Here is a 15,553-nt window from a genome sequence, read left to right as displayed (position 1 = left end):
GCTAATAACATAACTCAGTTTCGTAATCCATTTTTTTTGCCATTCCTATGTACATGACCCAGTACTACCATGTTCAACCCCGAACCTGGCAGAGGGATAAGATACAGTGTTTTCCCCTTCTCAGCTCTTTAGTCGAATTTCGGTCAAAAACCTCTCAAAATGTAACTTCTCCTTTCTTAATTATAACGGGAAACTGTAAACGCGTTGGAGACTCGGGTGCGCCCTGCTGCGCAGTGTTCTCGCCAAAGGATACCTGAAATAAATGCAACTCACCGAAATAAAAGCCCACGCCTCGCTCCTTCTTCCGGAAGAACTCCCCCTCTGCTTTGGCGTGCACGTCAGCTTTGTGACGCATCAGAAGCTCCACCAATGGCAAATTCCTCTTCTCTATGGCCATGTGCAAAGCCGTATGACCTGCGAAGACAGAAGAGGTTATGAGGGAAACAGTCAGAACTTTAAGTAGGATGAAGAAACTGGGGGAGGGGGGGGGCTCTCTAAGGGGCATGGGCGATGTAATTAAGGCGTGGTTTAAAAACAGGTAAGCTAAAAATGTGCGCTTAGCATAGTGTGTGCCGCCTGACTGGTACTTTGCTGTTTCTGTCATCGCATCCAGATATGATACAAAAAGTAACATCATATCTACAAGAAGTAAGGACTATTGGCTTTGTCCGTGGTTGTTACTTGCATAAGATAAATAAGCAACAACTATGGCTTTTCTGTATATAATACCGAAAATGCTTCCATTCTGAAATGATGAGACTGTGAAAGAACTATAACAAGTCACTTTGACGTTACCTCAAAGTTAGTGAAGGGTGGTACTGCTGCAGAGGTGAGATTTTTTTCACCCTGAGGCTGTGGTTAAAAATCGAGAGCCTGATAAGGACCCGTCTCAGCATCTGCATTTAAGAACTACCGGTGCTGAGCACCGGCAGGACCGGCCCACTTAAAGCCCTGGTGACACCCCAACGATGTTGCTGCTCCTGTGTTTCAAAAAGAGAAGGAAAATCCATGAAAGAAAATTACTATCTTTAAAGGATTTCTCTTCCCCTACAATGCTCACCTGGCATGACGTCATGCAGTAACTTCTCCAATAGTGAAAAGTGAGCAAAATGAGCACACGTGCATCGATGTATTCTCACTGCAGTCCGGGAAAAAACAGACCGCCTGTGCCAGAGCATAAAACAGAGCCCAATAGGGAACCGTTTCATGGCCCCCTTTAAAAAACTACCGCTGCTCAGCTCTGGCAGGACCCGTCCCACTTAAAGCCCTGAGGAGAATACAGTAAAGTTTTGCAAGACTTTAACAGTTTGTGCCCCGTTCGCCTGTAAACTTGTACATTGTATGTTCTGAATGTGCACATTATGTTCTTTAGTTAGTACTAGGTTATGCTATTTTTTATGTTTCTCGTCGCCAGTCAGAGTTGTTCACTTGCACTATCTGTCACATACTAACTGCCATTAATCCCAACTATGAAAATAATGAAACTAACATCACCTATGTACAGTCATTGATGCTATGTACAATATTTCTAAGTGAAATTCATTTTGGTTGCAATGTAGTCACATGGGTGAGGAAAAAGATAGATGGAGAAGTAGGGTCTTTTGCCCTTTTCTTTGGGGCCTGCTTTCTTCTAGCTCTAATCAGGCCTTCGCAAACCTGAACCACTTTATAGATTTCTCTAAGGTGACACACAGTGAAAACAAAATATATGTAGTATACTGCCGAGGCAGCAGTGTTGTTATAAGCTTTAGCGGGGCCTGCAGCAAAACACTTTGCAGGGACTGATTCTGGTTTATAATTCAAGGGCACCTCATAAGTTGGCAAAACTGTTCACTCGGGAAAGAGAAAACCCAGTATTTCACGCTACCTGATGGCTTAGCCATCTCAACGGCATCATTAAGAAACAGGTCAGGCATGTTTTTTAGAACAATTAAATATATTTTGTAACAGAAGCACTTTTAGGCCGAAGCCTTCCAGACAGTGCATGTGTACAGTTTGCTAACAACATTTTGGGGATGTTTGCACAGATATCCTGGGAATGCATTCAGCCCACTGTTTGCTATTGACTTTATGGTTTGTAACTCACATTTTCTTGCTTTGTATTTGCTGTCTCAATCTGTTTTAGACTGTCTAGCTCGAGCTCATCCCTTCCCTTGCCCAAACCCTATTTAATGAATTTGTCCACAAGTCCTTGACTTCTGTAAACAGGCCTTTAAACCTTTGTTAGACCTGTCAGCCTTAGGGTAGCCTTCCCCCCAACTTTTTACCTTCCTCCTCCATTTGCTGGCATTAGGGCTCTGACCACTTTACCACTGCCAATCAGTGGTAAACTGCACGTGCTCTCTCCAAAAGGCTTTTCAGTCCCTAGTAAAGTGGCACTACATGTGCCCAGAACTTGTAAATTAAATGCTACTAGTGGGCCTGCAGCATTGATTGTGCCACCCACATATGTTGCCTTTAAACATATCTCAGGCCTGCCATTGCAGCCTGTGAGTGCAGTTTTAACCCCTTCAGCGCTGCGCGGATTCCCCCGCGGTGCTGGAGGGTTCGAGCGCGGGCGGGGCCATGACGGAACGGTTCCGTCATGAGCACAGCTCAACCGATGCTCATGACGGAATCGTTCCGTCATGAGCATGGAAGGGGTTAAACTGCCATTTCAACCAGGCAAAATAAACCTTTTGCCAGGCCCTAACCTTCCTTTTTAGGTCTCGCCTAGGCAGCGCTTGCGCTGTCTCATTGAGACATGCAGTATATACTTTAGTGAGTGGAAGACCACCTCTTTTTAGGTCTCGTCTAGCGTAGGCTGCATAGACATGCGCAGTCTTGCTGGCGAGATTTAACGTTTTAGGTTAGGTTTCTCTAGTGGGCTTTAAGCCCCGCCCCTCCTTTTCATTGGCTGGCGTCACCGTTTATGGTAAACAGTGGCCAGCCATTGGAAAGGAGCGTTTCGTGACGTACACTTTTCGCTTTTAGAGCCGTCCCAGTTGGACTGGCTGCTCCGACTTACTGCTGGCATAAAAGGTTTTCTTATCTTTATGGGGCCAAACACATGGCCCCATAAAGATAAGAAACCAGCCATGCGAGACAGTCCAACTGGGACGGCTCGCGAGTCAATCCAACTGGGACTGCTCTAAAAGAGGAAAGAGTAAAACAACGAAATTGCGAGCACTTGTTTTAAGTGTAAGGCGTTTGCCCGCATTACAAGACACTTTCATTTTAGAATAAGTAATACTACAAGCTCACATGTCAGGCTCACAGTCCCAGCCTTCAGGAAGGAGGAACAGAGTAAACGAATTCAGGGCGTGACTGTCAAGTATTGGTTTAAACCACTCCGTACCGACAGAATACGCGGCAGCCATCATTAAAAAGACCGACTGACAGGCCATGGAAAGGTTCCGGAAAATGAAATATAACACACAATATTGCTATTGTTTGCAAAATTAAGAACATTTGGTTGACGAGTGGCTCGTTTACGTATAGCATATCCATGTCTTGAAATTAGCAACATTGAAGCAATGTTTTATTAAAACTCAGATCATGCTCGTACAATAGCGCATAGAAGCAATCCACCACTCTGTAGCATTTAAGTTGCTTTTATTTAGAGAAATCGTATTACCACTCGCTGTGGCAAAACAATCAGCAGGTACAGCTAGAAGGTTGGCCCCGGCCTGTCTATTGCTGGCCTTGCTGGTTGGCAAGGTCAACGGACGAGGCCAGGCTCTGGAGTCTACGTATTCTACCGCTACCGATGTCCGATCTATGTTTGTGATATCTCCTACTGCCTGTTGTAAATTTTCCGCAACATAAATTGACCTGTGGCTCGGCCTTGAGCCCAAATATTATCCTAGCCCGTGACTTCATCCAATCACAATATGGCGCGATTGGCGCTCGACGTGGGAAAAATGGCGGGCGGGAACACTTCCGCTTCTGTCCGGCCTCGCTGTGGTCCGTGCGGCTGTCGGCTGAGCGGTGTGTGGCTCCTCCATATTGTCTGTGTGAGGCCAGCAGGAAGCGGAGGCCGCGGGGCGGGGAGAGGCGGCAGGTACTGGGGTTGTATACTTGGCTATGGGTCGTGGGGTTCAGTGGATTGGAGGTGAAAGACAGAGGTTCGCTGAATGGAGTAAGGGGCGGTCTGAATGTTGGGTTGTTGTGAGAAGTTGGCCTGGCATATGCTGGTCACTAGTTATAGTGGCCACCTTGCACCAGTCCAATTCGACTCTTATGGTAGATAGGTTTAAGACAACATTTTAAAGAAAGCTATCCTAGTGGTAGCTGTGGAGAGCAGCCTTCAGGCTAAGTCTCTGAGGAATGTAAAGCAGCTTGTTTTACCTTATAATCTCTTGAATTACCAAATGAAAAGGACACCACACAGGTATATATATCAAATATATATGTATTTATTTCTAGATACACTCTACTAATCTCTTTATGAGATTAGAACCCAGATACACATTCAAATGTCAACAGTTCTCAAACAATTAAGCACAAATATGGCTGTAGCCCTAGGGGCGTACCAGACCATATACTAAGAAAATGGTTTAACAAAGTTGACTTGCAAAATGACAAAGCCTAGGGCCTTGGGAATCGCTGGGGCTTCACTACTGCAGTGTTAGCAGGTAAGTAACAAGCCCACGGGAGACGCGTGCAGTGTCTAAACACAGCCGTGGGTTTCCTATAGGTTACAATGAAGCAAGTCGCGGTTTGTATTTTATAGTTTTAGGGCACTTCAAAGAAGTCAACAAGCAAGCCACTTACAGGGTAAGTATTTCGAGGGCCAACACACACTTGGGCACCGGAGTGCATGAGTTACCTCACCCAGGGAAGCCGGGTGCATAGGTGTCTTTTGGTGTCGGTCGCGATGCTGTTTTCAATTGAGACCAATGAAGACTTGCTGCTTGAGACGACTGAAGAGTTGTCCGCTGGAATCCGAAGGTGGATTGAAGATGAAGAGGACCTGAAAATTGAGGAGACAGTGTTCAAAGTCACTTACCAGTGACCGGTGGCCATCAGGATGGATGACCACTGATGTCGCGTCGTTTCAGGTCGTCAATGGTGATTTGTCTCTTCGCTCACGAAGTCCAGGAGGGATCGACGATGACCAGCAGCTGGATTCGGAGTGTCCCATGACGTCTGCAGCTGATGATGGTGTCGGCAACTGGATTGGAGCCAACAAGCCTTGGCAACTGCAAGTCTCGTGTGGACGGAAGATAGTCGGTAATGCAGACCAGCAAGGTCTGATGGTCTTACCCAGCGAGGGTAAGTGAGGGCAGGCCTGGAGCAACCAGGAGAGCCATTAAAGTTGATGAAAAAGTCTTCGGTGAGTCACTAGCCGATGGGCAAGTAACCGTGAAGACGCCTTCGCAGGAAAAGTTTCACAGGAGCCCACGGTCACTCGGGACGGGGTAGGCCGCTGATTTTCGGAACCAGACCTGCTAGGGACTTGGACTACAGATGGTCTAAAGCACAAGTTCATAGAACGTTGTTTAGGGTTTGCACTTGAAATCAGTGCACGGTTCCCTGGTATTGCTGTTCCTCGTCACTCGTGGGGTCCAGATGCCACAGCTTCGCTGGGGACTCAAAATGGCCATTGAGAGGTCAGGAAATCTGCTTCAGGGGACGCAGGGACTTCGGACTCCGGCGGGAGCGGTGAAGTTTGCAACTGTGGATTGAAGTTACAGGTGCCTGCCAAGCAGGGGAGTCACTCCTTGACTCCAAGGGAGATTCTTCAGTCTTCCAGAGATAGTGGAACGTCGAAGGACCAGGATTCTTCTTTGTAGAGCGTCGTCCAGGATAATCTGAATTGCATTGGCAATGCTTGCTATCTTATAGTGAAGATAGGGGAGGGACTAGCTCTATGACCACTCCTCTAGGAGGGTCAGGGTAGTGGGTAGTTACACCCACTTCCCTTTCTCCAGTTTCACGCCAGAGCAGGGGCAGGTAGCCTCTGCACCGGTTTGAGCTGGCATATGCACAGAGGAGCCTACTGCTCCCCCAGTGCAGGACTTCAAAGCACTCTAAGAGTGCACCCACCCAGCTCCAATACAATAAATCCTGTCTGGGAGGTGGTGACACCTCCCTGTGACAGGATACCTTTTGTTGGGCCTCCTCCACTGCGAGTTTCGGTCAGCAGCAGGAGGGCAGCCCAGTGTCTGTGCTGGTGGCATCCATTTTGTGATGCCAGGGCTCTAGAAAATTTCTACCGTTTAGTACAGTGGGTACATGTCATCCCCTCTAGAAGGGTGGGATCATACTCCCACACCAGTTACTGGTGTGGGGGTATGATTCCAAGTTGTTTGACACCAAACACAACATGTTTTGATGCAGTCATTCCAAAGTTAGCATTTACCGCGAGGTTATAATGCACTTAAGAGTATATGGTTTAACCGCATCCACAAACAGCAGCAGAGAATAGACTCTGCTAGCTGCAGAGGGGTCCTGCTCATGCAGAAGCACCCCCTCACATAGTAAACCAAGCACCCTGCCCTCAGGATTGTTAGGGCCTGCAATAGGGGTGGCTGATAGGTTTATATGTGTGTGTATGGTGAGATATAGGAACCTATACCTCAGCGAGGAGTGCTAACACTACCCCACACAGGCTGCAGTAGCAGGCCTGTGGTGTCAGATTGTGAATGGTACCCAGCGGTGGCATAATACATGCTGCAGCCCCTGGTAGGCCTGTGAAGTACCAATGCCCTAGGTACCTAAGGTACCATATACTAGGGGCTCATAAGGTACCACAGTATCCAATCACTAGTGCATCTAATATGCACACCAATCATTTAAGGGAGTAAGCAGATAGGCTGGGGTCCTGGATGGCAGGATCCCAGCCAGACTAGTCAAAAACCATTCAAACACCAGGAAAAAAGTGGGGGCAACCATATAGTCAGATTCCACCTTCCTACAGTTGTACCAATGCTTCGGGATGTGATAGCGAGGGGGCACTGATGCCTGTCATGGGGGGAGGTAAAACGATGAGGTGGGGGCTTGTGCGGTTATTCAGTTCAGTACATAGTAGCGGAATAATCACTGAGAGTGGCCCCTTAGGATGGAAGAGTGGGACGACTGAACGTTCCAAGACTTAGGGCAACGGGGTTCTAGTTCTCGTGTGCATGGGCTCACCAGCACTATGGAATGTCAGGGCGGGTGATTAAATATTGATTTGTGCTATGTGTCGAACCCAGTAATAGTTACGTGTAAGTAAGTGTCTGCAAGCCTATGCCTGGCTTCATAACTTGGATATATGTTTCGCATATAGATTAATAGTGTAATCAGCAATTCTCAACAATTATGGAGTGGTGGTCTCCTTGGTGGGTAGCAGGCATCCTGTCAATTTTTATAATGTGTAATATTCTTTATATTTTATGGTATTTTGGTGTTTCACCATTGCCTAAAATTAAGATAGTAGGTTTTCGCATATGTAACCATTTCAGTTGGTGCACTGTAGTCACCAGCAAGCCACTTTCGTCCTCATGAGAAGGAATGACTGCAGCAGTTTCATCAACTCTCTGAGGAATACGACTGGGTTAGGCAGGTACCATGCATGCAGTCGGAACAACTCGCAAAAAAAGAAGCATTAAAAATGCAATAGGCCTCGCCTTTCATTAAGTTAAAACCATTTGCTTTGCTATACAATACCATTAGCAAAGCAAATGGCTTTAACTTAATCAAAGGCGAGACATATTGCATTTTCAATGCTTGTTAAATAGTTGTTTTCATTTGGTCTCCAGTGTGCCTTTCAAACCTTCTGTAGTTGGTATTGGTTAATAGCGTTTTTAAGTCCCTCCTTTTGGGCTCTTAGCCACGCCTGTGGCTATTGGCCCCTTTACTTGTGTTAGGGGCATTGTTTTGGTTGTTGGATTTTTTTATTTGAAGCACGTGATTTTGTGATGTTGATGGAGTGCCTTCCAGGCACAGACACATTTTCTTCCTGTCTCGGCCCCCCCGCTCTCCCGTTCGTGCCTTTCACAACTGCTGCTCATGTAAAGCGCCGCCCCCCTCCCGCCTCTCCCGTTCGTGACTTCTACAATTAAGCGCCACCCCCCTCCCGCGCTCTCCCGTTCGTGCCTTCTACAAAAGCACCGCCCCCCTCCCACCTCTCCCGTTCGTGACTTCTACAGTTAAGCACCGCCTCTCCTGTTCGTGCCTTCAACAAAAGCGCCGCCCGCCTCTCTCGTCAGTGCCTTCTACATGCTGCTGCTGCTCATGTTAAGCGCTGCAGTACCCACTTGTTTTTTTCATATTAACGGCGACCTGAACCTCCTGGACAGCTGCTCTTGACCTCAAATGTCGCACAACCTTACTCCGAGTGACGAGCTGGTATCCAGGCGCAGGTTCCCAGTGGTGCACGGGGGCAGGTGATTCCGAGGGTGGCCGCTCCTACTTGCTTGTCTGTGGATTCAGGTAGGAAGGGTTGCGGTACCAGATGGGGCGGTGTGTGTGTGTGAAGGGGAGGAGGTAAAATGGCTGCCCGATCCGATTGTTTTTGTTTCGGTGACCGGGGCCGCCCTACGGAGCGGATTACATGTAAATGATCTGTCTTTGCTGCTGGGGTCTACCTAGGGTCCGGGCTGTAATCGCTCATTGATGGCGACATTGTTTGGCTCCAAAGACACCAGTGTTGTTCACTCTGCACACTCCCGACTCATGATCTCCAATTCGATCAGCAAAGTGACTTTTCTGCCTTCAAGATGCATGTCTTGGTCCTGCGAGCATGAGTGTCATCTGAATGATAGGCAGGGGTAAAGTGGCATGTGTGTGAGTGAGCGGATATGAAGTAAAGTCACGTTTGAGGTTGAACTCGGAACATCATACATTCTGGAAGCCTACATAATCTTGAGTCTTGTGTCTTCTATTGACTGAGTACAGTGCAGTCACAGCCTGACACGGCCACCGAATGCACCCTCATTAAGTGTAACACCTTTACCCATTGTTTGCATTATATCCAAAAGCGCGTTATATTTTGGGACCTGTAGTTTCGTTTTAGGGTTTAATGATGGGCACATACACCACAGCTTATAAACTGCTCAAAGGTAAAGACCAGCTTAAGGTGTCACCCCTTACGCGGGAGCACTTGGTGGCAGTGTTGAAACTAGAATTCTCTCTCTGGGTGTCTGATGTAGTTACTGGAGTCTAGAATCCTAGCTTCCGTATTTGTTAGGACGCAACACTCAGCAGTGCTTAGATGGGCTGAAAAAGGTGTTCTTTTTTAGGGGGTGATGGTGGGGAGAAAAAGACGGTTCTTAAAGAAGGGTGGGCAAAGAAACGTGTACGTAAAAGGAACTCCAAGCATAGCTAGTTTATAGGCGCTTGCCAGTCGAATTGATGTCATGGCTTCTGAGGACCTATGATTGAAATCTCACCACATCCAAACTGCAAGTGTTTGCTCATCATTGTTTCCTAACACATATGCTTCATTAATACATACTGCCCCCCAAGTGTTTGAGCCAGGTTACTCCTCAGACGGTTTTAGGTCATGTTTGCTCCAACAAATACAAACATATTTTTTTGTTTGTATTTCCACGCAAGTTGCTCTTTTGCTGAGAGTCACTGAAGTATGCCCGAGCAGATGACATTTGCGGCGGAAGTCGTTGCGGCCACGAGGCGGCCCATACTGAAGTGCCTGCTGTTCAAGTAATTCAAGAATAAGAGTGTAATTCCTTGGAATAGGGAATCGCCGCCTTTCAGGTGTACACCAAAGAGCAGGGATGGCAAAGAGGGGCACTTGACCCGCAGTATGCATATGGGCTCACGGGGCACCGGTTCCTGACCGCAGCAGCAAATGCAGTGCACTGCACAGGGCCGTGTCATTTAAACAACCCTAGCCCCCAGTCCAAATGATGTATTTGGAGCAATGTTTGATAAAGATGGCAGCAGGTTTGAGTACCGACGTTTTGACACATGACATGACCAGTGTGCACAGCTCTTCCGTGCTCACCCGATTGCTTCATTTGACTTGACAGAGCTTCATCCAAGGCCTTGCAGGCTTATCCCCGCGGGCCACCCGGGCCTTCTCTTGGGTCGGTGGTAATTTACCCACCTCCTTCTGCACATTTACTGGCCTTGGTGACGGGCACTGACCTCATGTCAACCAATATCCCACGCCCGCCGATGTGTCTGCCACCTTCCAATGGCACCTGACAGTTACTTGCCTCCGGCATGTTTCCGGCTCCAATAAAACTGTCAAGAAAACTCTTGTGACTAATGGACCCGCTGGGGATCGATCAAGGTTTGTCTAGTGAAAATGTTACACAGATGGTTAATGTGCCTGCTGCAAAGCACGAGCATCATGCAGCTCACAGAGGTGCAGATAATGTAAATAGGTTATTTGGTTACTGCTTTTGTCGGAGAGATCCTTTTAGTAGTTGCAATTTACAAATTCTGAGTTTGTGCTTCTTCAGATCAAGCCCTCTTAAATTATACCCAGTGTGAATGACCTGTGACACCTTTCCTATACCTCTTTTGCAACATTTGCTATGCACTGCTTTACACACATGTGATTTATTGTCTCCATGTTTGATGTGCAGTTCTCTGACACCCTACAATGGTACGAGTAGCTCTAAAAAGCAAAACAAAAGCATGTGAGGGTGAGTGATTGCGGAGACTTAAAAGTCACTGTTAAAGGGTGGTAAATCGCAATTGTCTTCATTGCTGGATTTTGCTGGCGAGAGTGTGTCACTCATAGTTGTTGAAATGTCAGTCATAATTACACTGAAATTTTGAAAATGTCTCACATAGCAATCTGACACCTTGGGCGCTATGAGTTGTTAATGATTTATCCTATTTACCCAGCGAATTCAATGCGGAAGGTTAGCATGCCATTTGGAGGAAGTCCTAACTATGGTATTATTTCAATGGCAAAAAGTTGTCAGCTGAATTACCTATTTTACCTTTTACTTGAAAGGCCAAAAATGTACGTGCCTTTGTAAGCTACTTTATAAGGATGATGGCCGGCAGTTTATGGGTCGGTGCAATTGGAGTCCAGTCTTCCGGTATGAATTAGCACTTCACCAGGTATCATATCAACAAAATGTGTGGGCCACATAGACCAGGGAGGACCTCCTTATTAGTGGCCTGTAAAAAATCCCCACTATTTCCCACCCTATATTTCCCATTACCTTTGGCCCCATTAACTTCCTAGGGAGAGGTTGTGTGTGTGTGTGTTTGGGGGCAGGGGTGGAGGGTGGGTGTTGAGAGAGAGAGAGAATGAAGAATATGCTTTTTTTTTATTTAGAAATATAGAATAGCCTACAGAAATCGAATTTACCGTGTCCATTTCTACATGTTTTTTCCCCTATATTTCATCCAGAGCCTTCGCCTTCTTGAAGTAGATGTATTCTCTAGGTAGAATACCACCTCGTAGCATGTGTCCCCCTGAACTCGCCGTTTCTGCATGTCCACTTATATCTTTATTGAAGGGCGTAGTGGGTACTACATTTCTGGGGGGGGGGGGGGGGGGTCAGCCCTGGGGGGAGCTTAAGCAAGGATCTGGATTGGCTCTTAGAGCAGAGTGTTAGCCGAGCCATATGCAAATCAGCAACAAATGTTTTGAAAACAAATGATAAAGACTTTACAACGAAACATTTTTCAAAATATTTCAGTGTTTTGATTAAGTACGTATGAATATATCACCGAATTCAGTATCATCTATTGAAAGAAATATATTTTAAATATGAAACATTCAAGAATACCCCCAGGCCGATGATGCCATGAGTTACTGAAAATGTCTGTTTATAATCATTATTTATATAGATACAGTGTATAAAATGTTAAGCAAGGTTATTTTGTTAACTTTATATAAATTAGGTTTCTGCAAAACACAGATACTGTGCTGAATTACTTCAGTGTGCTCTCAGACTCGACTTTAAAGAAAATGATACACATTGTAGTAAAGATGTTTGCTTCGGATCACACAGTTTGGTCAAGCAGGGATGACTCGATTTGAATCCAGGATTGCATATGGAAGAGTGCAGAGACTCTAGTGTTACATCATTCTCTCGTCCAGTTAGCACCAAAGGTCAGGCAAGTTCTATGTGTTCAGTTATTCAATTATTGTTATATAATTCGTTTTAGTATATGGAGTACAATAAATCCACCTATCACACCCTAAATATAACTGACAATTTGCACAAATATGAAACAACGTAAAGGTATGCTTTTCTGTTTGAAAGGTTCCCACAGACAATGAAGATCAGACACAGTGATGGAACGTGTATGCTTAAAATCATGCTGCAGGAGCAAACTCTGTGAGTGCTCTGAGATCTCTTTGTTTTTTGTTAAGCACTTAATTGTGGTAATTGAGGTGTTGAGCATCCCCTAAAATTGTTCTGTTTAGGTCGAGCCCAGGCAGCGAATGCGCTGCTCTGCGGCATGCTGAATTGGTGTATGCATTTGAAGCCCTGCCCACTCCCGCACATATTTGTCATTGGCTTATGTTGTTGCCCTTCATAAATGCTGGCCTCTCATTCATGCATAGGCTTGTTAGTCCCGCCTTAGTACCGCCTTGTCTTCACTTGTAACCTTCCGTGAGGACTGGCCCTTTTACTTCACTTGTTACACGGGATGCTTTATATGTTGGTGAGCACTATTTTCTTGAAATGTTTATTCCCTATTCCACCCACGACACTCGCCAGCTTTTATTTTAATAGTAATGTATTTTTATTCCAATTACACCGCGGTCCGCTTTATAGCGGTTGCACTTATTTAATTATTTTATACACTGCACGGTCCGCTTTTACTTTAGCGGCTGCGGCTATTTAATTATTTCATTACCAGCGTGGTCCGCTTTCACTTTAGTGACCACACTTATTTAATTATTTAATTACCAGTGTGGGCTGCTTTCACTTTAGCGGCCACGCTACAGAACCTTTTAAATTTACTTTTTTTTTTTTACTTTGTGTGAAAGCGCCATACACGCTTTAACTTTAATGTTGTCCGTGCCCCTTTGCTCATGGAAACCTGAATATTGGAGAGGCGTCTAAAAAAGGGGCATGTCCACCATTACAGTGGTCTTGCATTTGCAAGAGTTTGAGCTCTTGGCATTAAAAACAATTCCTTATATATATGTAAAGGCTCACAAATGCAAGACCTATTGCATAGCACCATAGCAAACCCCAGCACCCTACCCTCTCCGTGAACTAGGCAGCTGTGCTTTTCTGAAATAAATCTGCACCGTCTGAATGGCTTTAGTGTTTAAAGTAAACAGTTTGGGGCGACTGCAGCTGGAGCTAAATATAGCCGCAGGAGAGGGCGAGCTCTCACGCCACATTTTCTACTTGTGTAAAAGTTACGTGAATGGTTTGATCTTTTCCTTAACACAAGTAATTCACTAGTGGAAGACTTTCTACCACGACCTCAACCTGACCCAAGTCTGTAGCCACCCTACTCATCTAAAAGGAGCCATCTTAGACTTAATCATAGCTAAGGAAAATACAATACTATTGGATTCTATTTCACCCTGGGACTGGACGGATCATCACGGCATTACCTTCTCCATTGTTGAAAAGGTAACCATCCGCAAAGGCCAGCCCGTGAAAACTAAACATTGGATCAGAAACACCATCAATCTCAATCCAGAGATGAAATCCGCCACCAGCCTTAACCTCTTCGATATGGTTGATGCTCAAGACCTCACTAAGCACTACTTTAGCTCTATGTCTAACATCATGGACTCCATTACCCCCAAATGATTAAAGAGAGTCCCGATAAGAAGAAATAATACCTGGTTCAACTGTAGCCTTAACAAGGAATGCTGTGCCCTTAGACTTGCAGAAAGAGTGTGGAGACAGACCCCATTTCTTTCAAACCTTAAACTAAGTGCCAAATCATCATTTTTCCGTCAGCAACTGAGCACAGCCTTCAACCGTCCAAAAAAACTCTTTGTACTGGTGAAACAACCAACTAATGGGAAACGTAAATCCTCCACAACTGACACTACAACCCTACCTAATTGTCAAGCATTTTCCTCCTTCTTTTTGAGAAAACTAAGTCAATTGACAATGAGCTCCGCACTGCTGTGAATTGCTTACGGCCTGAAACACCACCACAATGCACCTCCACCTCGCAGGAAATTTATCCTAGCAACCTTCTCTTTAAACCTAAAAAACAATGCCTTGTGGTCCATCTTTCAGACATTTGAGGGGTCTGACATCTCAAAACTACTGTCTTCCACTAAACTTTCATACCACTTCAATGACACACTCCCCTCCAAATTCCTCAAGGAAACGTCATACCTCCTGATACTCCTAAGGACCAGAGTGATCAATGCCTCTCTCATGCAAGGCACCATGCCAGACCGTCTAAAAAGTGGACAAGTCACACCTATCGTAAAAAAAACAGAGGTGGACCTCTCTGATCCCAACACTTTTTGCCCCATTTCGAGCATCCCAACCTTAGCCAAGCTCCTGGAAAAAATGTGTTCATCAACAACTTTGCAATCACATTGACCAGCCCCAACTCCTCGACCACTGCCAATCTGGTTTCAGACCAGGTCACAGTACTAAAACAGCCATGGGCCATATTGACGACGATGCTTTACGCTTTCTCGATCATAATGAATCCTGTCTTTTAATCCTTCTTGACCTAACAGCAGCGTTTGACACAGTCAAACATGAAACCCTACTGGACCTCTTAGAACTTAGGATGGGTCTCTCTGGTACTGTCTTAAAATGGTTCTTCTCATTCCTACAAAACAGTTCTCAACGAGGCCTAATCGTTCATGACTTATCCAATCAGACGGCAGTCACTATCGGCGTTTCCCAAGGTCCTTCACTTTTCCCCACCCTGTTTAATCTTCACATGGAAGCCCTGACTGACATACTCAAACACTCTAACATCTACTAGCATATGAACACTGATGATACCCAATGGAACATGAAAATTATCTTCCCTAACAACATCAGCACTCTCAATAATATCTTGAACAAAACCTAACACTGGTTATCTCTTAACCACCTCAAATGTAATGCCCTCAAAACCTAATTCCTACTAATCTCGCCTCCCAAACCCATCTCTAACATCAAAAACTGACTCCCACTACTCACCGCCTTGATCTGCACCCCATATATTGTTGATTCAGAAAATCTCTGGGAATAACACTAGACAACAACCTCTCCATGTTGAATCACATCAGCTCCAAAACCAGAGGGGCCAATTTCCATCTCCACATCTTAAGAAACTAAAGCCTTTCCTACCCAATGCAGATCTCAAGATGGTGGTTCAGGTTCTCGTGATCTCAAAACTTGAGTATGGGAATGCTACCCTTGTTGGCCTACCAAAAATAAAACTAGCACCGCTGAGGGCTACCCTCAATGTGCCTGCACGGCTCATCACAGGCATAAAGAAAAATTATCACTCTCTGAACTGGCTCCCCTATGAATCTAGGATCCACCTAGAAATAGCATGCATGACGTACAAAGCCATCCACCACAACACTACTCGCTACCTGGCTCAGAAACTGGTTCTATCCGGAAGGGATAGAGCTTCTCATAGTACATGCTCCCTACTGCTGAAACCCAAAACATTTCACAAAAAGAAAACCTATAAGAGAACTTTCTCT

General features: G+C 45.6%; 1 protein-coding gene across 5 annotated transcripts in view; it reads right to left on the bottom strand.

Annotated features, from left to right (window-relative positions):
- Positions 1-15,553, bottom strand: part of LOC146858393 (transient receptor potential cation channel subfamily V member 1-like) — a 194,082-nt gene that overhangs the window by 50,883 nt on the left and 127,646 nt on the right. For all 5 annotated transcript variants that reach the window (XM_085649311.1, XM_085649312.1, XM_085649309.1 and 2 more), the window contains exon 5: positions 274-414. In XM_085649311.1, coding sequence (XP_085505437.1) covers positions 274-414 — 141 coding nt within the window. The remainder of the gene's footprint in view (positions 1-273; positions 415-15,553) is intronic.

The sequence above is a fragment of the Triturus cristatus genome, chromosome 3_2 (assembly GCF_964204655.1).
Source record: "Triturus cristatus chromosome 3_2, aTriCri1.1, whole genome shotgun sequence".
In the NCBI taxonomy this organism is placed as follows: domain Eukaryota; kingdom Metazoa; phylum Chordata; class Amphibia; order Caudata; family Salamandridae; genus Triturus; species Triturus cristatus.
Note: the sequence above shows the minus strand (reverse complement) of the source record. Positions and strands in the feature narration are given on the sequence as shown.